At 42.7% G+C, this 26,548-nt stretch overlaps 1 protein-coding gene and 1 non-coding gene across 4 annotated transcripts in view; one reads left to right on the top strand and one right to left on the bottom strand.

The window, feature by feature from the left end:
• OCLN (occludin) overlaps positions 1–26,548 on the top strand; it is a 58,227-nt gene that overhangs the window by 8,108 nt on the left and 23,571 nt on the right. For 2 of the 3 annotated variants that reach the window (XM_023207925.1, XM_023207924.1), the window contains exons 3-4: positions 4,925–5,603; positions 9,726–9,887. In XM_023207925.1, coding sequence (XP_023063693.1) covers positions 4,925–5,603; positions 9,726–9,887 — 841 coding nt within the window. The remainder of the gene's footprint in view (positions 1–4,924; positions 5,604–9,725; positions 9,888–26,548) is intronic. The other variant, XM_023207927.1, reaches the window with a different exon arrangement.
• On the bottom strand, positions 25,440–25,542 carry LOC111539964. The gene has a single exon (XR_002730854.2). It is a non-coding gene; the product is annotated as a U6 spliceosomal RNA (small nuclear RNA).

The following is a 26,548-nucleotide window of genomic DNA, read 5'->3' as shown; positions in this document are numbered from 1 at the left end:
TTTCGAGAGATTGCCAAGGTTTATATTTTTATGTTCGTTTTTGTTATGTACAAATGATAATGAAGCTTCCTTTTAAATGCCTTGTTTAGATGGGCATTGGCAATATATTGTCAGCTTTTAAAAATGACAGCTTTAGGCCAGGCCGGGTACCAGGGCTCATGCCTGTAATCCCAGCACCTTGGGAGGCTGAGGCTGGCGGATCGCAGGGTCAAGAGATCAAGACCATCCTGGCCAACATGGTGAAATCCCATCTCTACTAATAAACTATAAAAATTAGCTGGGTGTGGCCGGGCGCGGTGGCTCAAGCCTGTAATCCCAGCACTTTGGGAGGCCGAGACGGGCGGATCACGAGGTCAGGAGATCGAGACCATCCTGGCTAACATGGTGAAACCCCGTCTCTACTAAAAATACAAAAAAAAAACTAGCCGGGCGAGGTGGCGGGCGCCTGTAGTCCCAGCTACTCCGGAGGCTGAGCCAGGAGAATGGCGTAAACCCGGGAGGCGGAGCTTGCAGTGAGCTGAGATCCGGCCACTGTACTCCAGCCTGGGCGACAGAGCGGGACTCCGTCTCAAAAAAAAAAAAAAAAAAATTAGCTGGGTGTGGTGGCGTGAACCTGTAATCCCAGCTACTTGCCTGTAATTCTGGCTACTCGGGAGGCCGAGGCAGGAGATTCACTTGAACCCAGGAGGCGGAGGTTGCAGTGAGCTGAGATGATGCCACTGCACTCCAGCCTAGAGACAGAGCAAGACTCCATCTAAAAAAAAAAAAAAAAAAAGGGCCGGGCCTGGGGGCTCATGCCTGTAATCTCAGCACTTTGGGAGGCTGAGGCGGGCAGATCACCTGAGGTCGGGAGTTTGAGACCACCGTGACCAACGTGGAGAACCCCCCATCTCCACTAAAAATACAAAATTAGCCAGGCATGGTGGTGCATGCCTGTAATCCCAGCTATTTGGGAGGCTGAGGCAGGAGAACCGCTAGAACCCAGGAGGCAAAGGTTGCGATGGGCTGAGATCACACCACTGCACTCCAGCCTGGGAGACGAGTGAAACTGCTTGTCAAAAAATAAATTAATAAATAAAAATAACAGCTTTATTGAGATATAATTAACATACTTTACAATTTACCCATTTAGAATGGATAGTTTAATGATTTTTAATATATTCACAGAGTTGTATAACCATCACCACAATTAATTTTAGAACATTTCATTACTCTCCAAAGAAACCTACCCATTGGCAATCATCTCCCAGTTCCATCAGCCCTAAGCAACTATCGGTCTACTTTCTGTCTCTATAGATTTGTCTATTCTGCATATTTTGTATAAATGGAGGACTCATGTAATATGTGGCCTTTTGTAACTGGCTTCTTTCACTTAGCATAATACTTTCCATTCTGTCAGTTTTAAGAGTGATTCCTGCCATTATCTAAAACAAGCAATGTTGAGGAGTTTTGGGCTCCTTCGTCATGTGAAGATTTATCAATGAATTTTTGAATTCCAAATTTGCTATCAAACATTGATAGGGATTTCCTCCTCTAAGTAGTTTGCAGCTTTAACCCTGATAAGTGTAGTGGAGTGTAATATAGGCAAAAACAGTTTCTCCTGCTGTTCTGTCACAACACGTCTGTGACCTCTGATTACCAGAATTTGTGGGGATTTTTCCCCACCAGCAACCATGTAATCAGTTCTGCAGTGGCCAATAACTCTGTGTCCTCTGATTATCAGTTGAGTTCTGACACTGTCCGGAGATAGCACCAGATCACAGGTTCAGAGCTCATTCCCACAAGACTGCCTCCACTTCACGTAGCAGCCACAAGCTCAGGTTGTAGCCTGTGTTTCTGACTCACCTACAGTAAATCAGGATTCCCACAGTTCTCTCCTTGGGTTCAATTAATTTGCTAAAGTGGCTTGCAGAGCTCAGGGAAACACTACTTATCATTACTGGTCTATTATAAAGGGTATTACAAAAACCAGGTGTGGTGGTGCACGCCTGTGATCCCAGCTACTCGGGAATATGAGGCAGGAGGAGTGCTTGAGCCTGGGAGTTCGAGGCCAACCTGGGCAACATAGGGAGACCTTGTCTTTTAAGAATGAATGAATGAATGAACAACCATGATATTACAATGGATGCCAACAAACACCAGATGAAGAGTTGGACAGGGCGAGGTATGTGGGAAGGGGCCCTCCCTGGTTGTGCCACCCTCCAGGAACCTGCACATGTTCAGCTGTCCAGAGCTCTGTGAATTCAGTCCTTTTGGGTTTTTATGGAAACTATATGACACAGGCATGATTGACTAAATCATTGGGGAGCAGTGTAAGCCTCAGCCCCCTTTTCTTGTCCAGAGGGGTTTGGGGCTGAAAAGTTCCAACCCTCTAATCCTAGCTCCCATCCTGAAGCTTTCTAGGGCTGCCAGGAACCTATCATCTCATTAACATATAAGGGACACTTATCACTTTGGAGATTCCAAAGATTTTAGGAGTTGTATGCCAGAAAATGGAGATGAAGACACAATACATGCTTCACAGTATCATGTGGAGGTTGTGTTCCAGTTATTTAACCTCCTTACTAGTGCCTAAAACATGGTGGGGACACACGTTGTTTATGACAATACAGTTTTTAAAACATACTAGAGAATATAGTAATTGAGTAGTGCACCACTAATCTGACACTTATTTTGTGTTGCTTTTGTAAATAATGATGAACTGCAACATACATAAAGAAAAGGACATACAACATATGTAGGAGATCATGAGGCAAGACCAAGCAAACATACATACTCACTACCCAGGTCAAGAAACAGAACACTTCCAAGTCCTTCCCTGTGTCCTCTCCTTTTCTCTGGAGACCACTGTCCTGACGTTATGATCATTACCTGCTTTTATCATTTTATCACCTTGTATTTCCTAAACATTTCAGTTTAGTTTTACCTGTTTTATTTATTTTTGAGACGGAGTCTCACTCTGTTGGCCAGGTTGGAGTGCAGTGGCACAATCTTGGCTCACTGCAACCTCTACCTCCTGGATTCAAGCAATTCTCCTGCCTCAGCCTCCCAAGTAGCTGGGATTACAGGTAACCACCACAATGCACAACCAATTTTTATACTTTTAGTAGAGACGAGGTTTTGCCATGTTGGCCAGGCTGGTCTCGAATTCCTGACCTCAGGTGACCTGCCCTCCTCCTAAAGTGATGGGATTATAGGTGTGAGCCACCATGTCCAGCCAGTTTTACCTGTTCTAAAACTTTATATAAAAATAATAATGCTACATGTATTTTTTCATTTTTTTCAGCATTATCTGTAACTGCATGTATTTATAGTTCATCAGTTTTGGCTTCATAGCACTGTAGAAATATAACATGAGCCATATATGTAATTTTATATTTTCAAGAAAAATAAAAGGAAATTTTTTTTTTTTGAGACAGTGTTTCGCTCTTTTTGCCCAGGCTAGAGTGCAATGGCATGGTCTCGGCTCACTGCAACCTCCACCTCCCAGGTTCAAGTGATTCTCCTGCCTCAGCCTCCCAAGTAGCTGGGATTACAGGCGTCTGCCACGACGCCCAGCTAATTTTGTATTTTTAGTAGAGATGGGGTTTCACCAGGTTAGCCAGGCTGGTCTCGAACTCCTAACCTCAGGTGATCCACCCGCCGCGGCCTCCCAAAGTGCTGGGATTGCAGGTGTGAGCCACCGTGCCTGGCCAAAAGGAGAAATTAATTTTAATATACTTCACTTAATCTTGTATATCTAAAACATTATTTCATCATGTGATTGATATACAAATGAATGATTCAGGAGATGCTTTACATTCTTTCTTCATATTATATCTTTGAAATCCACTGTGTATTTTTAAAGTTTTTTGGAGACAGAGTCTTGCTCTGTCACCCAGGCTAGAGTGCAGTGGGCGTGATCGCGGCTCACTGCAGCCTCTGCCTCCTGGGTTCAAGTGATTCTTGATTTTCGTGCCTCAGCCTCCCAAGTAAGTGGGATATGTCACCATGCCTGGCTAATTTTTGTATTTTTACTAGAGATAAAGTTTTACCATGTTTACCAGGCTGGTCTCAAACTCCTGGCCTCAAGTGATCTGCCCGCCCCGAACTTACCACTGTGCATTTTAACAGCATATCTGAGTTTGGACTAGCCACATTTCTTTTTTTTTTTGAGATGGAGTCTTGCTCTGTCCCCCAGGCTGCAGTGCAATGGCATGATCTCGGCTCACTGCAACCTCCATCTCCCGGGTTCAGGCAAGTCTTGTGCCTCAGCCACCTGAATAGCTGGGATTACAGGCGTATACCACCACACCTGGCTAATTTTTGTATTTTTAGTAGAGACGGGGTTTCGCCATGTTGGCCAGGCTGGTCTCGAACTCCTGACCTCAAGTGATCCATCCGCCTCGGCCTCCCAAAGTGCTGGGATTACAGACATGAGCCACCGTGCCCAGCCGGACTAGATACATTTCAAGTGTACGATAGACCCAAGTGGCTAGTGGCTGCCACATTGGACAGTATAGCTATGGAGCATTCCATTGTATGGATATATTACAGTTACCCGTTCCACTGTAGGTAATTGGTACAATCACTTTGGAAAACAGTTTGTGAAGTTGAAGATAAAAAAATATGTGATCCAGAAATTCTCCTGGATATATACCCTAGAAAAATGAGTACTTTTCTATACCAGAATACACATTGAAGGATGTTTATAGTTAAACTGTTTACAATACCCCCAAACAGAGATAACCCAGATGTCTGAGCACAATAGGTTGTGGCCAGAGGCCAATAATCTTATGTTTTAACAAGCCCTCCAGGTGATTCCTATGCACAGATAAGCTTTAGTTTCATTTACCCAATGGTTTAAATTATTCCAAATAAGTTGTGTTCTTTCTGCTTACTACCAAAAAGTGCTAACTTGAAATTATTTTCATGTTCATTTCAGCAAACCGAATCATTATGCACCAAGCAATGACGTATATGGTGGAGAGATGCATGTTCGACCGATGCTGTCTCAGCCAGCATACTCTTTTTACCCAGAAGATGAAATTCTTCACTTCTACAAATGGACCTCTCCTCCAGGAGTGATTCGGATTCTGTCTATGCTCATTATTGTGATGTGCATTGCCATCTTTGCATGTGTGGCCTCCACGCTTGCCTGGGACAGAGGCTATGGAACTTCCCTTTTAGGAGGTAGTGTAGGCTACCCTTATGGAGGAAGTGGCTTTGGTAGCTACGGAAGTGGCTATGGCTATGGCTATGGTTATGGCTATGGCTACGGAGGCTATACAGACCCAAGAGCAGCAAAGGGCTTCATGTTGGCCATGGCCGCCTTTTGTTTCATTGCCGCGTTGGTGATCTTTGCTACCAGTGTTATAAGATCCGAAATGTCCAGAACAAGAAGATATTACTTAAGTGTGATAATAGTGAGTGCTATCCTGGGCATCATGGTGTTTATTGCCACAATTGTCTATATAATGGGAGTCAACCCAACTGCTCAGTCTTCTGGATCTCTGTATGGTTCACAAATATATGCCCTCTGCAACCAATTTTATACACCTGCAGTTACTGGACTCTACGTGGATCAGTATTTATATCACTACTGTGTTGTGGATCCCCAGGAGGTATGAGTGGTGTGTTGGGTTTTTTCTCCATCTCCTTAGCCAGAGGCTTTCAACTTGGGATATGTAATAGACTCACTCTGGAAACCCTTAAAAAATATTAATGACAAGGCTCCACTTCTAAATAAATCTGGGGGAGGGGCTGAGTGTCATTAAGATATAATCAACATACCATGTAATTTGGTTACTTAACCAGTGGTTTTTAATGTATTCACAGAATTGTGCCACCATCACCACAATCAATTTTAGAACATTTTCACTATCTTAAAAAGCAACTTGTACCTGTTAGTGGTCATTCCTTGCTTCCCTAACTGTTCTTAGCCCTAGGCAACCACTAATCCTACATCTATAAATTTGTCTATTCTCTAGGTATTTCATACAAATGGAATCATACAATGTGGCCTTTGTGATGGGCTTCTTTTACTTAGCATAATGTTTTTAAGGTTTACCCATATCATAGCTTGTGCCATTCCCTCATTCCTTTTTATTGCTAATATTCCAGTATGTGGATAAACCACATTTTATTTATCAGTTGATAGACATTTGGGCCGTGTCAACATTGGCTATTAAGAATCATGCTAGGCCAGGCGCAGTGGTTCACACCTGTAATCCCAGCACTTTTGGGAAGCTGAGGCGGGCGGATCACGAGGTGAGGAGATTGAGACCATCCTTGCTAATACAGTGAAATCTCGTCTCTACTAAAAATAAAAAAAAAATTAGCAGGGCATGGTGGTGGGCGCCTGTAGTCCCAGCTGCTCAGGAGGCTCAGGCAGGAGAAATGGCATGAACCTGGGAGGCGGAGCTTGCAATGAGCCAAGATCGCGCCCATATAGTCCAACCTGAGCGACAGAGCAAGACTCCATCTCAAAAAGATAAAAAGAATCATGCTATAGACATTCTTGTATATGTTTTTGTGTGAACCTATGTTTTAATGATTTCTTGAATTGGGTTATAGCTAGGGGTGAAATTGCTGGGTCATATGGTGACTATTCTTTTGAGGAGCTACCAGAGTTTTTCCAAAGAGTTTGCATCATTTTACATTGACACCAGAGATGCATGACAGTTCCAATTTCTCCACATCCTCACCAACACTTGTTATTGTCTGTTTGATTCTAGCCATGCTGATGGGTGAGAAGTGAAGTGGTACTTCATTGTGATTTTGATTTGTATTTTCTTTGTAGCTAATGTTATTGAGCTTCTTATCATGTACTTACTGGCCATTTCTCTTTTATCTTTGGAGAAATGGCTATGTAGACGACTTGCCTTTTTTTTTTTTTTTTTTTGAGATGGAGTCTTGCTCTGTCGCCCAGGCTGGAGTGCAGTGGCACGATCTCGGCTCACTGCAAGCTCTGCCTCCCGGGTTCACACCATTCTCCTGCCTCAGCCTCCTGAGTAGCTGGGACTACAGGCGCCCTCCACCACGACCGGCTAATTTTTTGTATTTTTAGTAGAGATGGGGTTTCACCATGTTAGCCAGGATGGTCTCGATCTTCTGACCTCATGATCTGCCTGCCTTGGCCTCCAAAGTGCTGGGATTTGTACAGGGGTGAGCCACTGCGCCTGGCCTAGACTTGTCCGTGTTTTAATTGGGCTATTTTTGTTGTTTTGTTTTTGAGACAGAGTCTCACTCTGTCACCCATGCTGGGATGCGGTGGTGCAGTCACGGCTCACTGCAGCCTTGACCTCTTGGGCTCAAGTGACCCTCCTACCTCAGTCTCCTGTGTAGCTAGGACCACAGGGGCATGCCACCACACTCGGATAATTTTTTAAAAAATTTTTCTCTAGAGATGGGGTCTCACTTTGTTGCCCAGTCTGGGCTGGAACTCCTGGGCTCAAGCGATCCTGCCTTGGCCTTCCAAACCGCTGGGATTATAGGCATCTTTTCACTTTCTTGATGGTGTCCTTTGCATAAAAGTGTTTAGTTTTGGGCTGGGCATGGTAGCTCATGCCTGTAATCCCAGCACTTTGGGAGGCCAAGGTGGGCGGATCACCTGAGGTCAGGAGTTCGAGACCAGCCTGGCCAACATGGTGAAATCCTGTCTCTACTAAAAATAGAAAAATTAGCTGGATATGGTGGCACGCTCCTGTAATCCCAGCTACTCAGGAGGCTGAGGCAGGAGAATCACTTGAACCCAGGAGGTGGAGGTTGCAGTGAGCTGAATTTGTGCCACTGCACTCCAGCCTGGACAACAAGAGCGAAAACTCTGTCTTAAAAAAAAAAGAAAAAAGTTTTTAGTTTTGATGATGTCCAGTTTATTTAATTTTTCTTCTGTTGCTTGTATTTTTCGTGTCATAGCTAATGTTTTGCCCAATTCAGGATCACAAGGATTTATTTCTACATTGTCTGTTTTTTAACTTTTCTGTAGTTTCATAATTTTAGCTTTTACCATTAGGTCTGTGATTCATGTTGTGTTAATTTTGGGCGTGATGGAAGCAAGGGTTCCGAAGGCTTTCACATGTTTATATGCAGTTGTCTTAGTGTTCTTGTTGAAAGGACTTTTCCTCCACTAAGTTTTCTTCATGCCTTTGTCAAAAATGAATTGATCATAAATGTGGACATTTATTCTGGGCTCTCAATTCAGTTCCATTAATCATATGTCCTTATGCCAGTACCATACTGTCTTGATTACTGTAGCTTTGTAGTGAGTTTTGAAATTGTGGAGTGGGAGTTCTCCAACTTTGTTCTTCAAAACTGTTTTGGCTAGATTTTGGATTCCTTGCATTTCCATATGGATTTTAAGATGAGCATGTCAATTTTGGAAAAAAATGCCAGCTAGGATTTTGAAGGGTTATATTGAATCTGTAGGTCAATTTTGGATGTATTGTCATCTTTACAATTACAAGTCTTCTGATTCATGAACATAAGATGTCTTTCGATTTATGTAGGTCTTGTTAAACTTCTTTTAATAGTGTTTTATAGTTTTCAGAGTGTAAGTATGTTTAAAAGCTATGCAAGTGATTCAAATGTGCAGGTTGGGGTTGAGAAACCTACCTCAGTAACCATGACTCATCCTGATTATATTAACATCTGAAACATTTCTGAGTTACTAATCTTTTTTCCCTTGTTTTCCTTTTTTCTTACACTGGCTTAGGAATTCCCATTCCTGAATGAGTCACTCCTTTGGAGTTAGACCTCTAGTATCTGTTTGCCATTATTTTGAAGACAGAAGGTTTTCCCTGCAGATGTAGGTTTTCACAGTGCTCGTTGTTGCCATTTAGACATGTCCATGGTAGATAGGGACTGAGGGTTGATACTCCTATCCCATCACACCCCCATCCATCCCTCTTAGTTCTCTTACTACTTGAAACTTGTAGTCTTTGAAAAATGATTTCACTGTCAGACAGCTGGAAGGAGAGCCTCTTGTTCCGATTAGCAGACATCCAGGGCAGAGGCCTGTTACTTCCCTCAACTTCAAGTGCCTCCCAGGCCAATATACCATTTAATATCCTATCACTGCAGGGAGAACTGTTAAGAGTAGGAAGTTTCTTTGTCACAGGGCCCTTTCTAGTAAGTATGCAAGACTCCTAAAACAGAGAAACCTACCAGACCAAACGAATCATTAGTCAATTTGCTACTTATAGCTTGATTAGATCCATGTCCTCATCATTTTTGGTAAGATAGAGATCTGTGGACTGAAATTTACGTTCATTGTAAAAAGGCTTGCCAAGCATGTGTTTTGAACAAGATTACAAGCATGACTGGCTATTTTAAAGCTTTTGAATAGCATTTTTCAGGCCCTTTAGAAGTATACCAATGATTGAGTTACTTTACTGGCCATTCTCATCTGTTTATAAAACTGTGGCCCATAGATGCACAAGCTTTGGAACTAGTTTTCTACAGCTCTGAAATGAGGGTGATGATTGATGGTTTTTAACGTTAGGCATTTTCTGAGGATTGAATCAAGTAGTATATATGTGTGTACATTTGCTGGCCTTAGCCCAGTTAGTGTGGGTTAGGTTTTATGATATGTCTGAAATGTAACTATTTGCTTCAGTTTTCTATAAGTTAAACCACATGGATTTAGTAGAGCCTTAGATAGATAAGGGTTTTAATAGTATGTAGAGGGTGAATTGTGATTAAGTACTTAAAATCTAATTATGCCAATATTTTTCACCCCTTTTTAGGCCATTGCCATTGTACTGGGTTTCATGATTATTGTGGCTTTTGCTTTAATAATTTTCTTTGCTGTGAAAACTCGAAGAAAGATGGACAGGTATGACAAGTCCAATATTTTGTGGGACAAGGAAAACATTTATGAAGAGCAGTCCCCCAATGTCGAGGAGTGGGTAAGTGTTAAAAAAATAACTTTACATCTTTTATTAAAGCCCCAAATTTGTCTGAATTTTTAGTGCTTTGTTAAACTTTATTCTTATAATTAATGTTTGTATATGTTGCAAAAGTTGTTGCATTGTTTTTACTCAATTTTAAGAGGGTGGGCTAAGTGGAAGTGGTTTTACTAAAAGGTGAAAATCAGTCCATTTTCAAGGAGTGAATCTAGGTTTTGAAAAGAAATGGCTTCTAAAAAAATCATGCAGAAAGAACTTGGTTTTTGCAAAACAAAAACTGCTTCTTCCCCTGCTGCCTTTTATTTTTCTGCTTATCATTTTGGAGATAAACAGAAACCATTGCCAAGGGTGCTCTCTTGGGTCAAGATTGGCAAGGGTGTTTTTGGAATAGCAGGTGGCAGGCCTTTTAAACTTTTGACATAGATAACAGCATGACAAACCACGGTGACTAATTCTGAGTTAACATTATGAAATACTTCAGTGAGGCAAAGACAGATTAGAACAATTTCCTTTTAAAAATATATACTATTAATCTTACCAGGCTTCCTGTATGATGTGATTTGCTGAAAGCCTGGAAAGTTCCTCTCTTTAAAAATGCCTCCCAAATGAGTGTTAGTAAACTGTCTTTAGAGATGTTTAGAGGCCAGGTGTGGTGGCTCACACTTGGAATCCCAGCACTTAGAGAAGCCAAGGTGGGAGGATCACTTGAGTCCAGGAGTTTGAGAACAACCCGGGCAACATAAGGGGACCCTGTCTCTACAAAAAAAAAAAAAAAATTAGCTGGGCATGATGGTGTATGCCGGTAGTCCCAGCTACTCAGGAGGCTGAGGTAGGAGAATCACCGGAGCATGGGAGGTTGAAGCTGCAGTGTGCTGTGATTCTGCCACTGGCACTCTTGCCTGGGTGGCAGAGTGAGACCCTGTCTCGGAAAAAATAAAAACGAAAAGATGTTTGGAGTGAAACTTTTTCTAAGAAATCCTGTTAGGGTCGAGCTACCTCAGAAACTGACATCACAGGGTTCTTTGAGCAGATTGATTGATTGTCATGAAGGTATTGCCACTGGTTCCCGGGGAGGTTTATTTTGGCCTCTGGGAGTGCGGTGGGGAGTGGGCTGGCTAAAGGTGGATGCTGGCTGCTGCTGGTCAGGTGTAGGGTAAAGACATTAATATCTTTTTTTTTTGAGATGGAGTCTGGCTCTGTTGCTCAGGCTGGAGTACAGTGGTGCAATATCGGCTCACTGCAACCTCCACCTCCCGGGTTCAAGCAATTCTCCTGCCTCGGCTTCCCGAGTAGCTACGACTACGGGTGCATACCACCATGCCTGATTAGTTCTTTTGTATTTTTACGAGAGACGGGGTTTCACCATGTTGGCCAGGCTGGTCTCGAACTCCTGACCTCAAGTGATCTGCCTGCCTTGGCCTCCCAAAGTGCTGGGATTATAGGCGAGACATTACTGTCTTGAAGGCTTAGCTCTAACATTCTATAAGTCTGATTTTTAAGGGAATCTAGGAAGATAGATGAATTTTTTTTCTGGTTAATTAAGGAGCAAAAATGAAGCAGTCTTAGGAAAGCCAAGAAGGCTGTGTGGTATGTATTCATCACTGAGATGATAGTTTTTGTGTCCCTGCCCTTGACTCAAAGCCCTGTTTTTTTCCCCCTGGCTTTAACATGATAAGGTGTTGGGAAGTGTTTTCTTTCGACCTTTACCTCCAGGCAAGGCCACCTGTAGCCGGAATAGGACAGGTCTGTATTAGGAGCTATGAAGTAAATGTTTCGCTGAGAGTTTCTGGGTGTGTTAGTTTTCATTGGCAGTTAGATTTGTTTACTTAAGGTTTCAAGAGGCTTAAAAACAAACCCAACTCAAGGGAGACCAATGCCAGTAATATTAGAGTGCCAGTGAACTTTGGCCTCTCATCTGATTTACTATCATGTAGGTTTAATCAGTTCTAGTTGCTTTTGATAACTTGGCAAAAGATAGCTATTGTAACTTATGGAGGTGATGATGATTTAGGTGAAAGAACTACTTAGCTTTTAAAAAGGTATTATTTTAATAAAATTCCTCCTTGAACCTCTGGAAATTTGATACCCTGTGGGTTGTTGCACATGGACTTCATTGTTTCTCCCTAGTAACAAGTATTTTCATTGTATGTAAAAGAACTATCTGTTGAATAACAGATACATGATTTTGCCCAGACTAATGTTTTATGTGATACTTAACCAGAGGCAAATTCCTCGTTTCTTTTCCTCTCCCCGTCGGTTTTCTGAACTGAAATGCCTTAGAAAGCCTATTTAAAATAAATTATTTGGAGGTGGTTTAACCACTGGTATTTTGCCTTTCTTTCTATTCTCCCCTCACCTGCCCAAGTTCATGTCGCGGAATTCAATACCACGTTCTCATTCTTTCCTTAATTGATGGCAACGGGCAGATGTAGCCTGTTACTCTCGTTTCTGCTTGAATTAGTTTCACCCTGATAATGTGGCTATCGCTGTGGAATTGTGTCATCCTGCATCGAAACTGTTCACAGTGGAGTAGATTAGGAGTTTTCTTCCTTTTGGTCATGAGAAATTAATATCAAAACAATTTCTACTTTTTTTTTTTTTTTTTTTGAGAGGGACGGTGTCTCTGTCGCCCAGGCTGGAGTGCAGTAGCCAGATCTCAGCTCACTGCAAGCTCCGCCTCCCGAGTTTACGCCATTCTCCTGCCTCAGCCTCCCGAGTAGCTGGGACTACAGGCGCCCGCCACCTTGCCCGGCTAGTTTTTTTTTTTTTTTTGTATTTTTCAGTAGAGATGGGGTTTCACCAGGTTAGCCAGGATGGTCTCGATCTCCTGACCTCATGATCCGCCCGTCTTGGCCTCCCAGATTACAGGCTTGAGCCACTGCATCCGGCCAATTTCTACTTAAAATAATGGACAAGAATCTATAATTAACTACTTGCACTAAAGGAGAATTAAAATTTGGGTTTTATTGATTGCAAAGAGCCGAGACAGGTTACTCCCCGAATAGCTAATAATGGTTGATTTGGGGGAAAAAGAAAAACTCAAGTCTGTAATCCCAGTATTTGCGAGGCCAAGGAGGATCACTTGAGCCCAGGAGTTTAAGACCATCTGGGGCAACATGGCAAAACCCTGTATCTACAAAAAATTAAAAAAATTAGCTGGACGTGGGCACGGGTGCCTGTAGTCCCAGCTACTTGGGAAGCTGAGGTAGGAGGATTGCTGGAGCCTGGGAGGTCAAGGCTGCAGTGATCCATGATCTCGCCACTGCACTCCAGCCTGGGTGACAGAATGAGACCTTGTCTCAAAAAAGCAAAACAAAAAATCACTACAGTAACAATTAGCTACTCAATATTAGTTTAATCCCTCCCTACAGATTGCGGTCGGTCTAGAATTTTATTATGTTGCTAAATCTTACTGCCTGCCTTCTTGGATTTTTAGCATCTTCAGGATTATAACATGCCTCCTGCCCCCCTACCTCTCAGAGCAGAGGGTAGTCAAAAGCTGTGCCTTCAGTGTTTAAAACAGGTTTTAGCCCTTTTGTATAATCTGTGAGAAAACTTCGAGTTTTATAATTCCCTGTCCCTGTTGGCTGAACACAGTGGGTTCTCTGCCCTTCTTAGGGCTTTTTAGTGTTGTTGCTTTTTTCTCTTCCTTTTTCTGGATATCTTGTTCCTTGTAAAATAAACAGCTCATGTTTGCACACTGCTTGGTTTATAACCTGGTCTTTTATAGTCACTCAGATGGATACCAGTTTGTATTTTAAATGTTTTAAGATTTGTTTAATTAAACTTTGCAGGTCTTTGTTTTGTTCTGCCCTCAACTTTCAGATCTGATGTTTTAAGTTAAATATTATGTTTGTTTAAGTATGGATGATTTGGAAAATACAGTGAAGTGCAGCCATTCCTTGGTATACTCAGGGGGTTGGTTCCAGGGCCCCCATGCATATTCAACTCCTGTAGTTGGTGGAACCCACGTGTATGAAAAATTGGCCCTCTGGATACCCGGGTTTTGCATCCTGCCAATACTGTTTTCCATCTGTGTTTAGTTGAAAAAAATCCACATATATGTGGACCTATGCAGTTCCAACCTGGTTGTTCAAGGGCCGACTGTATAAAGTAATTTTTTGTTTGTTTGTTTGTTTTGAGACAAAGTCTCACTCTGTTGCCAGGCTGGAGTGCAATGGCATGATCTCAACTCACTGCAGCCTCCCGCTCCCAGGTTCAAGTAGTTTTCCTGCCTCAGCCTCCCAAGTATCTGGGATTACAGGTGCCTGCCACCATGCTCAGCTAATTTTTGTATGTTTAGTAGAGATGCGGTTTTGTCATGTTGGCCAGGCTGGTCTCAAACTTCTGACCTCAGGTGATCCTCCTGCCTCGGCCTCCCAAAGTGCTAGGATTATAGGCATGAGCCACCATGCCTGGCCTATATAAAGAAAATTGTGTCAACTTCAGTTAGCACTTTGGGGTACCTTTTTTTTTTTTTTTGGGAGAAGGAGTCTTGCTCTATTGCCCACACTAGAGTGCAATGGCGCTATCTCAGCTCACTGCAACCTCCACCTCCTGGGTTAAAGCGATTTTCCTGCCTCAGCCTCCCAAGTAGCTGGGATTACAGGCACCTGCCACCATGCCTGGCTAATTTTTGTATTTTTAGTAGAGAAGGGGTTTCACCATCTTGGCCAGGCTGGTCTTGAACTCCTGAGCACGTGATCTACCCGCCTCCACCTCCCAAAGTGCTGGGATTACGGGTGTGAGCCACCATGCCTGACCCAGGGTACTTTCTTTAATCATCTTTTTCCTTTCCTACTTCTTACTCTAAATCAGAAATATGGTCATACTCCCTTAAATTTTTTTTTAAAATTTTGTTAATATTTATTTAGAGACAGGGTGTAGCTCTGTCACCTGTGTTGGGGTGCAGTGGTGCAGTCATAGCTCACTGCAGCCTCAAACTGGTTAATATTTGTAAAATACTTAGTATAATACCTTGCATATGGTAAATAATGTAATGTTGTTATTTTTAATAATTTGGTGGTTTTTTTGTTTTTTTGTTTTGAGATGGAGTCTTGCTCTGTCGCCCAGGCTGGAGTGCAGTGGCGCAATCTCAGCTTACTACAACCTCCACCTCCTGGGTTCAAGTGATTCTCCTGCCTCAGCCTCCTGAGTAGCTGGGATTACAGGTGCACACCACCATGTCTAGCTAATTTTTGTATTTTTTTTTTTTTTTGAGGCGGAGTCTCGCTCTGTCGCCCAGGCTGGAGTGCAGTGACTGGATCTCAGCCCACTGCAAGCTCCGCCTTCCAGGTTCACGCCATTCTCCTGCCTCAGCCTCCCGAGTAGCTGGGACTACAGGCGCCCACCATCTTGCCCGGCTAATTTTTTGTATTTTTAGTAGAGACAGGGTTTCACCGTGTTAGCCAGGATGGTCTTGATCTCCTGACCTTGTGATCCGCCCGTCTCGGCCTCCCAAAGTGCTGGGATTACAGGCTTGAGCCACCGCGCCCGGCCTGTACTTTTAGTAGAGACGGGGTTTCACCACGTTGGTTGAACTCCTGACCTCAGGTGATCCACCTGCCTTGGCCTCCCAAAGTGCTGGGATTACAGGCATGAGCCACTGTGCCCAGCCAATTTTGTGTTATTTTAAAACCAAAAATAGGATCATAATGTACACATTATGTACAGTTTGCTTTTTTAAAAACTTTGTTTTGTGAACATCTTTCCAAGTCTGTCAGCAGACAGACCTAATTGCTCTTAGCAGCTGGGTGGTGTTTCATAGTGTGAGTACACGATGATTCATTCTCCTATTTATGGATGTTTTAATTGTGTTCGGTTTACTATTACAGATAATGCTACAGTGAACATTCTCTCACATGTCTTTATGCACTCTTGCTAGTGTTTGTGTAAGATAAATTTCCAGAGCTAGTCATCGAGTGTGCACACTTAAAATTTTACTAGGTTAGCTGGGCATGGTGGCTCGACTGTAGTCCCAGCTATTCAGGAGGATGAGACAGGAGGATCTCTTGAGCTCAAGAGTTTGAGGCTGCAGTGAGCTATGGTTGTGTCACTGTACTCCAGCTTAGTCAATAGAGCAAGACCCTATCTCTTGAAAAAAAGCATTTTACGAGGGATTACCAAGTTGAATTGTTTTTAAAAGCTCTGCAGGTTCTACTAACCCTAATGGTATATGAAATTGCTCAGTTCCCAACATTTTTTTTCTGCTCTGGTTATTATCTGTCATTCATTTTTGTTAATCCAGTAAGTAAAAATAAAGTTTCATTTTCAAAATTTGGTGGATTAAGCATGTGCTTATTTCCTGTTCTTCATCACTTGATGTCTTCAGAGCATAGCTTAGTTTTCTGTGATTGTTCGTTCTTTCCTGACTGGAGTTTTTTATATTATGGATATTAATATTTTGTCTTATTGACGACAATTTCTCACACATTAATGTGGTCTTTCACCTTCGTCTACAGTTTTTTTTTGTTTGTTTTAAGAGAGAGGGTCTCACTATGTTGCTCAGGCTGGTTTTGAACTCCTGGCCTCAAGTGATCCTTGTGCCTTGGCTTCCCAAAGTGTTGGGATTGCAGGCATTTGTCACTGTGCCCAGATTTCTTATTTTTTTATGTACTTACATTTCCTGTCTGTTTCTTTATGGCTTCTACATATCTTTGTTCCTAGAAAGCTTTATACCCCCTTCAAGGTTTAAATAATACCCTCCTATAGTTTCTTTGGTAACTTAAAGTTTTATTTTTTACCCTATGTGTACTAAATGTGTGTAGAGGGTTGAGTTAAACATATGTCAGTCCTTGGTACATTTTAACATCCTTGATTGGTATAATGTTCCTCTCTCATGTTTCTTGTTTTTATTTTTGCCCAATCTAGACCTTTAAGATCACCAGAAGCTTTAGACCACCAAAAACTTTGTTTTTTTAACATCCAGGATATACAATGGACCACTCCCCTTGTTTTTGAAGATAAACGTTTCATTTTAGAATATTTTTATTAATAGATTTACAGAAAAGTTGCAATTATAGTATGATGGATTTCTGTATACCATGTCACTCAGTTTTCACTTTTGTGTTTTTTTCTTGAGACAAAGTCTCACTCTGTTGCCCTGGCTGGAGTGCAGTGGTACAACCATAGCTCACTACAGCCTTGACTGGTGGGCTCAAGCAGTCCTCCCACCTCAACCTCCCAAGTAACTGGGACTACAGGCACATGCCACTATGCCTGGCTGACTTTCAGTTTTTTTTTGTTTTTTTAAAAGTAGAGACAGAGTTCGCTATGTTGCCCAGGCTAGTCTTGAGCTCCTGAACTCATGCAGTTCTCCTGGCTTGGCCTCCCAAAGTGGTGGGATTACAGGTGTGAGCCACTACACACAGTGCAGCTAGTTGTCCTTATTGTTAACATCCTACATTAGTATGGTGCATTTGTCACCACTAGTGGACCAATATTGATATTTGCTGTTAACCAAATGTCATAACTTTATTCAGATTGAGAAGCTTGTTTTTTATTATAGTATGAGATAAACACTAACTTAATTTTGTTCCCAAATGGTCAACTTGAATAATACTGAAATTGTGTTTTCTGAAATTTTACATTTTGTGGTGAAAGTTGAGTCTTTTGATTATTCTTCCTTTTTTGAACACATTTTGGCCAGAATAATTGTGTAAAAAGGGGCTATTAAGCCATTTTGTAACAATATATGATAATATTTTTAGAGAATAGACAAAATTGATGTTGAAGTTAAATTTGGTTTTATATTAACAGAAAGCATTTTCATCCGCATGCCTGGGGTCACATATGGGTGACAAAGCCAGGATTAGAATCCTAATTGAGCATTTCCATGCCAATAGATTCTTAGGAAAAACCTTAATGATTACCTTTTTTTTTTTTTTAATTATTTTTTGAGATGGAATCTCGCTCTGTCACACGGCTAGAGTGCAGTGGCATGATCTCAGCTCACTGCAACCTCCACCTCCCGGGTTCAAGCGATTCTCCTGCTTCAGCCTCCCGAGTAGCTGGGATTACAGGTGCCTGCCGCCACACTCAGCTAATTTTTGTATTTTTAGTAGAGATGGGGTTTCGCCATGTTGGCCAGGCTGGTCTCAAACTCCTGACCTCAGGTGATCCATCTGCCTCAGCCTCCCACCAAAGTGCTGGGGTTACGGGTGTAAGCCACCGTGCCCAGCCAATGATTACCTTTTTAAAAACTGGACTTTAAGGCTGAGCACAGTGGCTGACACTTGTAATCCCAGCACTTTTGGAGGCCAAGGTGCATGGATCACTTGAGGTCAGGAGTTTGACACCAGCCTGGCCAACGTGGTGAAACCCCATCTCTACTGAAAATACAAAATTAGCCGGGTCTGGTGGCACATGCTTCTAGTCCCAGCTACTCTGGAGGCTGAGGTGGGAAATCCACCTGAACCTGGTAGGTGGAGGTTGCAGTGAGCCGAGATGTGCCACTGCACTTCAGACTGGGTGACAAAGTGAGACTCTGTCTGTAAAAACAAAAACTGGACTTCAGGTGCACAGAAATAGATTAATTCAATTCTTAGCTTATGACATGATCACCTTTAGTCCATGCATAGCATTCCTTGTACATTTATTATTTCTTAATGAACACCTGCAGATCTACCATCCCACCTAATAATTACAGTACATTACTGAGTTACATTATACAGTTTTCACTCTCTCATCTACTTGCTTCTACCTGCCCCCAGAGGTAGGCTGTCTAGAATTTGGAGTTTATTTTAATTTGCTTTTTAAGAAGTTTTTACCTATGTATATGTATAACTTAGCAATACATGATTTTGTTTTGGGTGTTTTTTAACTTTGTAGAAAGTATCTGCATGTAGTGTCTTGGCATTTGCCTTTTTACTGAGAGTTAGGTTATGGATTAATGCATGTTGATGGAGCTGAAGTCCATCTGATGTCGGCATTGTCTGGTCCTCTATTTTTTTTTGAGACGGAGTCTCGCTCTGTCGCCCAGGCTGGAGTGCAGTGGCCGGACCTCAGCTCACTGCAAGCTCCGCCCTCCGGGTCTACGCCATTCTCCTGCCTCAGCCTCCTGAGTGGCTGGGACTACAGGTGCCTGCCACCTCGCCCGGCTAGTTTTTTGTATTTTTTTAGTAGAGACGGGGTTTCACCGTGTTAACTGGGATGGTCTCGATCTCCTGACCTCTTGATCCGCCCGTCTCGGCCTCCCAAAGTGCTGGGATTACAGGCTTGAGCCACCGTGCCTGGCCCCCTGGTCCTCTATTTTATAACATTTCATAGCAGTTTATCCAGTTTCCTTTTAATGGGGTTTTGGATTATTAAAACCATTATGAATGCCATGAACATTTTTACTTTTTATTTATTTTTTTTGAGATAGTGTCTCGCTCTGTTGCCTGGGCTGGAGTGTAGTGGCATGATCTTGGCTTACTGTAACCTCCACCTCCCAGTTTCAAGCAATTCTCCCACTTCAACCTCCAAAGTAGCTGGGATTACAGGCGTATGCCACCACACCTGGCTAATTTTTGTATTTTCAGTAGGGACAGGGTTTTGCCATGTTGGCCAGTCTGGTCTCAAACTCCTGACCTCAAGTGAGCCACCTGCCTTGGCCTTCCAAAGTGCTGGAATTACAGGCGTGAGCGACCCTGCCTGGCCCCATGAACATTTTAAAATCACCTATACTTGTGAACATTTCTCTTGGCTATGTACCTAAGAGTGGAGCTTCTGGGATGCAGCATTTGTGGGTGTACATTTCTTTCTTTCTTTTTTTTTTTTTTTTTGAGATGGGGTCTGGCTCTGTCACCCAGGCTGGAGTGCAGTGGTGCGATTTCTGCTCACTGCAAGCTCCACCTCCCGGGTTCACGCCATTCTTCTGCCTCAGCCTCCTGAGTAGCTGGGACTGCAGGTGCCTGCCACCACGCCTGCCTAATTTTTTGTATTTTTAGTAGAGATGGGGTTTCACCATGTTAGCCAGGATGGTCTCGATCTCCTGACCTTGTGATCCACCCTCCTCGGCCTCCCAAAGTGCTGGGATTACAGGTGTGAGCCACCGTGCCCGGCCTGTGAGTGTACATTTCTATAAAACAATACCAAGTTATTTTTCATATATAATCTAAACGAGCAACTCTTGGTGGTGTTAGACTTTATAATATTTTCCAGTCAAATGTGTAAAAGTGTATCACTGTTGTCTTGGTGTATATTTCTTCTGAACATGTCATGTTGATTGGCCTAATGTGTTTTCTCTTCTACTTTTTACCTTTTGGCAATTGCTGAGGTGGCAAAACTCAACCAGTTTCTCTGATACTCTTGATTTTTATAAGCATTTTGATGGGGTAAAGGTCAACTTTTTATGAGGCATAGTCCTGAGGAAGTATAGTCTATTGCCTGATCATTAGTGTCCTTTTCACAAATGACTAACCCTTTATAGATATGACAAGCCAAAGTGCCTTCTCTCCTTTATTTAGGGAAAGATGTGTTCCTTCCCTTTTCCACTGTGGTGTTGGTATGATAGAAGTCCTTCTCAGGGTTGAGAATCAATTAATGTTTCTATTGTGATATAAGTAGGTACCCTCAGCTGTTGTCATGCCGAGTGAACCTTCTCACTGTTGCTCTAGGTTATTTTATGATACCTGGGCCAGAAAACCAGGCACTGTCAGGTTTGTGCATCACTGCAGGCAAACGAGACCCATAACTTGTATGTCTTTACAAGATACAGTGATCTGCAACATCAAAGAGAATTGTGTCTGCTACATCAGTGGTTCTCAAACTTTTGCAGGCAACAGAGTCACCTGGAGGGCTCATTGAAACAGCCCACTCACTCCCACCCTGGAGTTTATGATGCGCACGCTATGCCTGGGTGGGGCGTAGGTCGGTAATATTAATGTAGCTGGTCTGGGGACCATATTTTGAGAACCACTATTTTATAGACTCAAGCTGCAACCATTAAACTGTAAGCAAGTTATCATTACATCATGGCATACTTGGAAAATGGTAACTTAGTACAAGATACTGGAGTAAACTGAGGGGGATCTGGAACTGCAGATGATTGACTCACAGGCTGGACGACCAAAGACATTGTGGCACACCTGTTGAAAAACTCTGGCATGTGGTACAGGTGTATTTAACAGTCTGAAATTCACAGGGATTTTCATTTAAGTAAGGGGCCTTGAATGAGATCATTGATACGCCTCATTGAGTACAAGGTTTTTCTACCTCATCCTCTTCCAGAGCTCTAATAACTTGTTGACTCTCAGGGAATTTCAGAATTTACCTTTGCTGGTGTCAACCTAAAGATGACACAATTATAAATTTAGAAAGAATCTCCAGCTGTGAAAGGGAAGAAAAAAGTAGAAAGGAGACTGTTTATTATAAAGGGTTACAACCTGCAAGGTGGCCATCCTTGGCAGTCTTGGAAGCGTAGCTTCTGGCAGACACTGAAAGGCACCTAGAAGGAGATGGAGTTGGGACAAGAGCTTAATGCTGAACAGGTTGACCATACGTTCCTATTCAACAGGTTATAGGAGGAGCTATGAATATCCATGAATGGGTTCTTAATGCATGCGTAATGAACAAACATTCATGTTACATGCATCCCACGTTCACTTTGGGGTGGAGACTTAACATTTAAATGTATTACAATTAGACCCAATCAAAAGGTGAAGCAGGGCCGGGCACGGTGGCTCCCGCCTGTAATCCCAGCACTTTGGGAGGCCAAGGCAGGTGGATCACCTGAGGTCAGGAGTTCAAGACCAGCTGGCCAACATGGTGAAACTCCTTCTCTTTTAAAGATATAAAAATTAGCTGGGTGTGGTGGTGGGCGCCTGTAATCCCAGCTACTTGGGAGGCTGAGGCAGGAGAATTGCTTGAACCCAGGAGACGGTGGTTGCAGTGAGCCGACACAGTGTCACTGCACTCCATCCTGGGCAACAAAGTGAGACTTCATCTCAAAAAAGAAAAAAAGGTGAAACAGGAACACAAGGCGCTCACATGCTGCCTCTGCAAGCTGGCCAGAACCACTCTGATCAGGAGGAAGTTACTGAAATCAGTTTCTTGTCCAGTCAAAGCTGTATGGCTTGTGGAACAGGGGTCAGTCAGTATCTGTTGGTGGATGAGCTGCGGTTGTTTTCTTTTTGTATTTTTTTGTAAGTTTTTATTTTTAATTTTTGTGGGTACATAGTAGGCTTATGCAATTGCTTTAATCTTGCTTATCTTGAGGCCAGTGCTTGTTTGGCTGCTGGAGAAAAAGAGCAACCTTATTATGGTAGTTAGAACATAGTGTATGGTTAGGACAAATATAGGGGTGTGGGATTTAACCCTTGTCTGGCATGGCCTTAGGTCTTGTTTATAACTTGGAGTTTTATTGCCACAAAGAGTCTGTTTCTATCAATCTTGATGATCTCTATGTTAACATGAATGCTGGTCAGTTGTGCCTGAACCACAAAAAGGAGGGAGTAAATGAGTTGTGTCTGATCTCCCATTCTCTCATGGCCAGGAACTCAGTTAAGATTTCTCTGAAGTACTCCTGGCCAAAAGGGAGTCTCTTGGTTGGGGGCTTAGGATTTTATTTATAGTTCTCATTGGTCTATATTATTAGTATTTTTGGACAGCGTGTAGTTGGGTAGGGGCAATTTGTTTCCTACATCCTGAGTGCCAACTGAGCAAGGTAAAATAACCAGACATGTTCAAACCTGGTCCACGATCTCTTTATTTGTGGGATTAGTACATGTGGGACCGTCTGCCTTCAAGTGACCAAAGGTGGAGAAAGTCTAAGAGAACTTTCCAGTCAATTTTGAAGCTTTTATTGGGGGGAGTATCTGAGGGTGTAAAATATCAGAAAACAGGAAAAACGAGTTAGACCACTTACTGTAGAGAACCTGTAGTACAAGGGCATAGGGCCCAGGAGGGTGGAATGGGCAGGTTGTAAACCTGGAGATGATCCTTGAGATTAAGATGCTCCTCCCTCTGATGCCTGCGGTATTTCTCCACTTTAATCACCAAGCTGGGAAAAACCTACTCTTTCCTTTTTGAGAGAGGTGTTCCTAAACGCTGACCTAAACAAAAACACATGGTGACTGAAACATACTCATAATAATTTTGCATCAATAGCTGCTCTTACAAAGTTAAACTAATAGGCAAATAAAATTCTTCAAACTAGTGAGGAGTTTAAGACAATGAGAATGGTCTCCTTTGTTACAAAGACCAGTCAAAATACCGAGTACCCAAGGTGGGTACTCCAAGCCGTGTTTGAATTCTTGAGGTGGCAGTTTGTTATGCCAGAAAGAGCTGGGCTTTGGAGCTAGATGGACCAGCGTTCAAATCTCCCCTCTGCTACTTTACCTTCTCTGTGACTTTGAGCAAGTTAAGTTAACCATAGAAGCTCAATTTTCTCATCCGAAAATAGACATAATTGTATCTCCCTGGGTGGCAGTGAGAATAAACAGTCAGGTTTGCCTGGCACAGGCTGGATACTCAGCAGGTGAACTTCCCTTTCCTTCTTAGTGGTAGATGGCTTTTGCACATTGCTAGGCCACACGGATGCAGGTCTAGTCTGACTCTCTCCCATATGTGAACTAGGGATGAAATTAGGGTGAGGGGAAATATTAGGATTAGCTATAATTGCATATAATTTGCATATATTTTGCTTTTAGTAACTCTAAATGAAATATGAAATTGATTTAAGTGGGGATAAGTGTTTTCCCCAATCTTTGTTTTGGAGGAGAGAAGATTTTCTTTCAGAGTGACCTAGAACATTCCTTCTTGACCTTTTTATTCCTTCTCTGACTTCAGGGAGTCAGGGTGGGGAAGGTGTAGACCCATCTTACTCTCAGGTGAGGAAGAATCACGGTAGGTATTTGGAGAAGAGCACCTGAGCTGCCCTGAAGGAGAGCTGCCCTCTTTGTTTTCCTTTTGGCATCCCACAGGGGTTTAGGATGTTTTCATTAACTCTCCAAGGAGTGTTAGGTGTTATTTGTCACAAAGAATTTTTTCACAAGTGACATAATCAGAACACTTCTAATGAGTACAATTAAACTTTGAATAAAAATTTATCCTCATAATTACCTCTTGTGAAGATCTATAAAAATATTTTGGCCCGGCGCGGTGGCTCACTCCTGTAATCCCAGCACTTTGGGAGGCTGAGGCGGGTGGATCACCTGAGGTCGGGAGTTTAAGACCAGCCTGACCAACATGGAGAAACCCTGTCTCTACTAAAAATGCAAAATTAGCCAGGCATGGTGGCGCATGCCTGTAAATCCCAGCTACTCGGGAGGCCGAGGCAAGAGAATCGCTTGAACCCAGGAGGTGGAGGTTGAGATGAGCGGAGATCGTGCCGCTGCACTCCAGCCTGGGCAAAAAGAGCAAAACTCTGTCTCAAAAAAAAAAAAGTGATATTTCATTTTGCTATTTTGGAAATACTGAAGTTCTTTCTTGATTGGAATAAGAATCTTAATAAAACTTCCCTGCATATCCCCTAAATTAATAATTCGTACTCCTTAAGCATGTTTAGTGTGAGCGCTTGTCCTTTTTGAATGTAATTTCAAAAGTAAGTCTGAGTTACGTTGTTTTTTTTTTTTTTTTTTGAGATGGAATCTGTCACCCAGGCTGGAGTGCAGTGGTGTGATCTCGGCACACTGCTCCTCCACCTCCTGGGTTCAAGCGATTCTCCTGCCTCAGCCTCCGAGTAGCTGGGATTACAGGCATGCGCCACCATGCCTGGCTAATTTTTGTATTTTTAGTAGAGATGGGGTTTCACCGTGTTGGCCAGACTGGTCTCGAACTTCCGACTTCAGGTGATCGCTCCTGCCTCAGCCTCCCAAAGTACTGGGATTACAGGCATCAGATACCATGCCCAGCCTCGAGAAATCTTTAATTTGTGTTTTCATCCTACTTTCTTCTGTCCCTAATTTCTTAGAGATATCCTTAAGTTACTTAAGGGAAAATTGTTACAAAGACATTTTACTGTTTAGAATTATGCCTGGCTGGTTTTCTCAAGTTCTCATTCTTTAAAAGTGAGGTGTAGTGGTGTGAGCCTGTAGTCCCAGCTACTTAGGAGGCTGGGGTAGGAGGATTGCATGAGTCCAGGAGTTCAAGTCCAACCTGGGCAACATAGCAAGGCCTCATTTCTTAAGAAAAAAAAATCTTACTGAAAATTAAAATCTTTTTTTTCTTTTTTAAGAGAACTTTAACTACATCATTGAGTTTTATGAGCTGACTGGGGATCCTATCAGTAATAACAGTGAAATTCAGAAGTCCTTTCTCATAATAGGAAATACAGATTGGGGACTCCTTGTAGAAATGAGCACCTGTTCACTTTGTATTGCCCCCTCCAACCCCCTTCTACTTTCCTACTGTCCTTCAAAAGCCACAGATACTGGGTTTATACTTACTTTGCATTGATACCATTAAGTGGGTTAGAGGAAAAAAATAGTTTAGCCTTTTTTCAGAAAAATTGAAGCGTAAAGCGTAAAGAGGGGAAAAAAATGATCTTTTCAAATATATTTTGTTTTTCAAATATATTTTGCCTTTGCCTCTAGACTCTTGGAGTGGCATCATAGCTGGCTCATAATTAAAAAAAATGTGGAATGTTTCATGAATTTGGGTGCCATCCTTGCCCAAGGGCCATGCTAACCTTTCCTGTATTGTTCAGCTTTATATACGTGCTGCCGAAGGGAGCACTGCCTCGGAATTTATTATGCACGTGTATAGAAAAGGTTTAATCGAAGATCTGTGCTGGAGGGTGGAGTCAGTGGTCAAGCTAGTCCAGTTCTGCTGACGCTAAGAGAGAAAGGTCAAGAAAGGTCAGCTCAGCGTGCCTCATTGATAAGATACCTCGGTATACATGTAGGAATATAACATTTATCAATGAGGTAACCTTTATGCAGCAAACTTGGGGCTCCCGATTTGTGCCAGACACTGTGTGGTACTTTGGAGACTCGAAGAGGAAAGCAGGAGACTGCCAACCCTTCCATTTTCTTTTCTTTTTTTTCTTTTCTTTTCTTTTTTTTTTTTGAGACGGAGTCTCGCTCTGTCACCCAGGCTGGAGTGCAATGGCCGGATCTCAGCTCACTTCCATTTTCTATGTCTTGGGAAAGTTGTCTAACTCCCTGAGCCACAGCTTCCTCATTTCTGAAATAGAAATGATATTTGTCTGTAGAGCCATGACTACTAAATAATCTGTCACTTCAATATTTGGCTCATTGTAAGCAGTCAGATAGTGGTGGCTTAAGCCCAGTCCACTGCCTACTGAAATGAGATAGGTGAGCAAGCCATCGTTCAGCAGTGAATAAGTGGTTTGGTGGGAGGTTTGTATGCACAGGTGTAGGGAAATAGCACAGGTTGGTGCCTCATCCAGGAGGGGTTTGCATGAGGAGGAGGTGGTGGCACGTGAGCCAAGAATTGAAGCCCAATTAAGGAATAGCTGGCAAAAGGGGAAGGGCGTTCTAGCCAGTAAGAAATCTCTGAAAAGATACCCAGACTCTGCTAAAGCTCACGCTGTGAGGAGGGGGTGGGACCTAGAGAAGTATAAAATGGGTTTTTTTTTGTTTTGTTTTGTTTTTTGAGACGGATTCTCACTCTGTTGCCGGGGCTGGAGTGCAGTGGCCAGATCTCAGCTCACGGCAAGCTCCACTTCCCGTGTTTATGCCATTCTCCTGCCTCAGCCTCCGGAGTAGCTGGGACTA

This window comes from Piliocolobus tephrosceles, chromosome 4, assembly GCF_002776525.5.
Source record: "Piliocolobus tephrosceles isolate RC106 chromosome 4, ASM277652v3, whole genome shotgun sequence".
Classification (NCBI taxonomy): domain Eukaryota; kingdom Metazoa; phylum Chordata; class Mammalia; order Primates; family Cercopithecidae; genus Piliocolobus; species Piliocolobus tephrosceles.
Note: the sequence above shows the minus strand (reverse complement) of the source record. Positions and strands in the feature narration are given on the sequence as shown.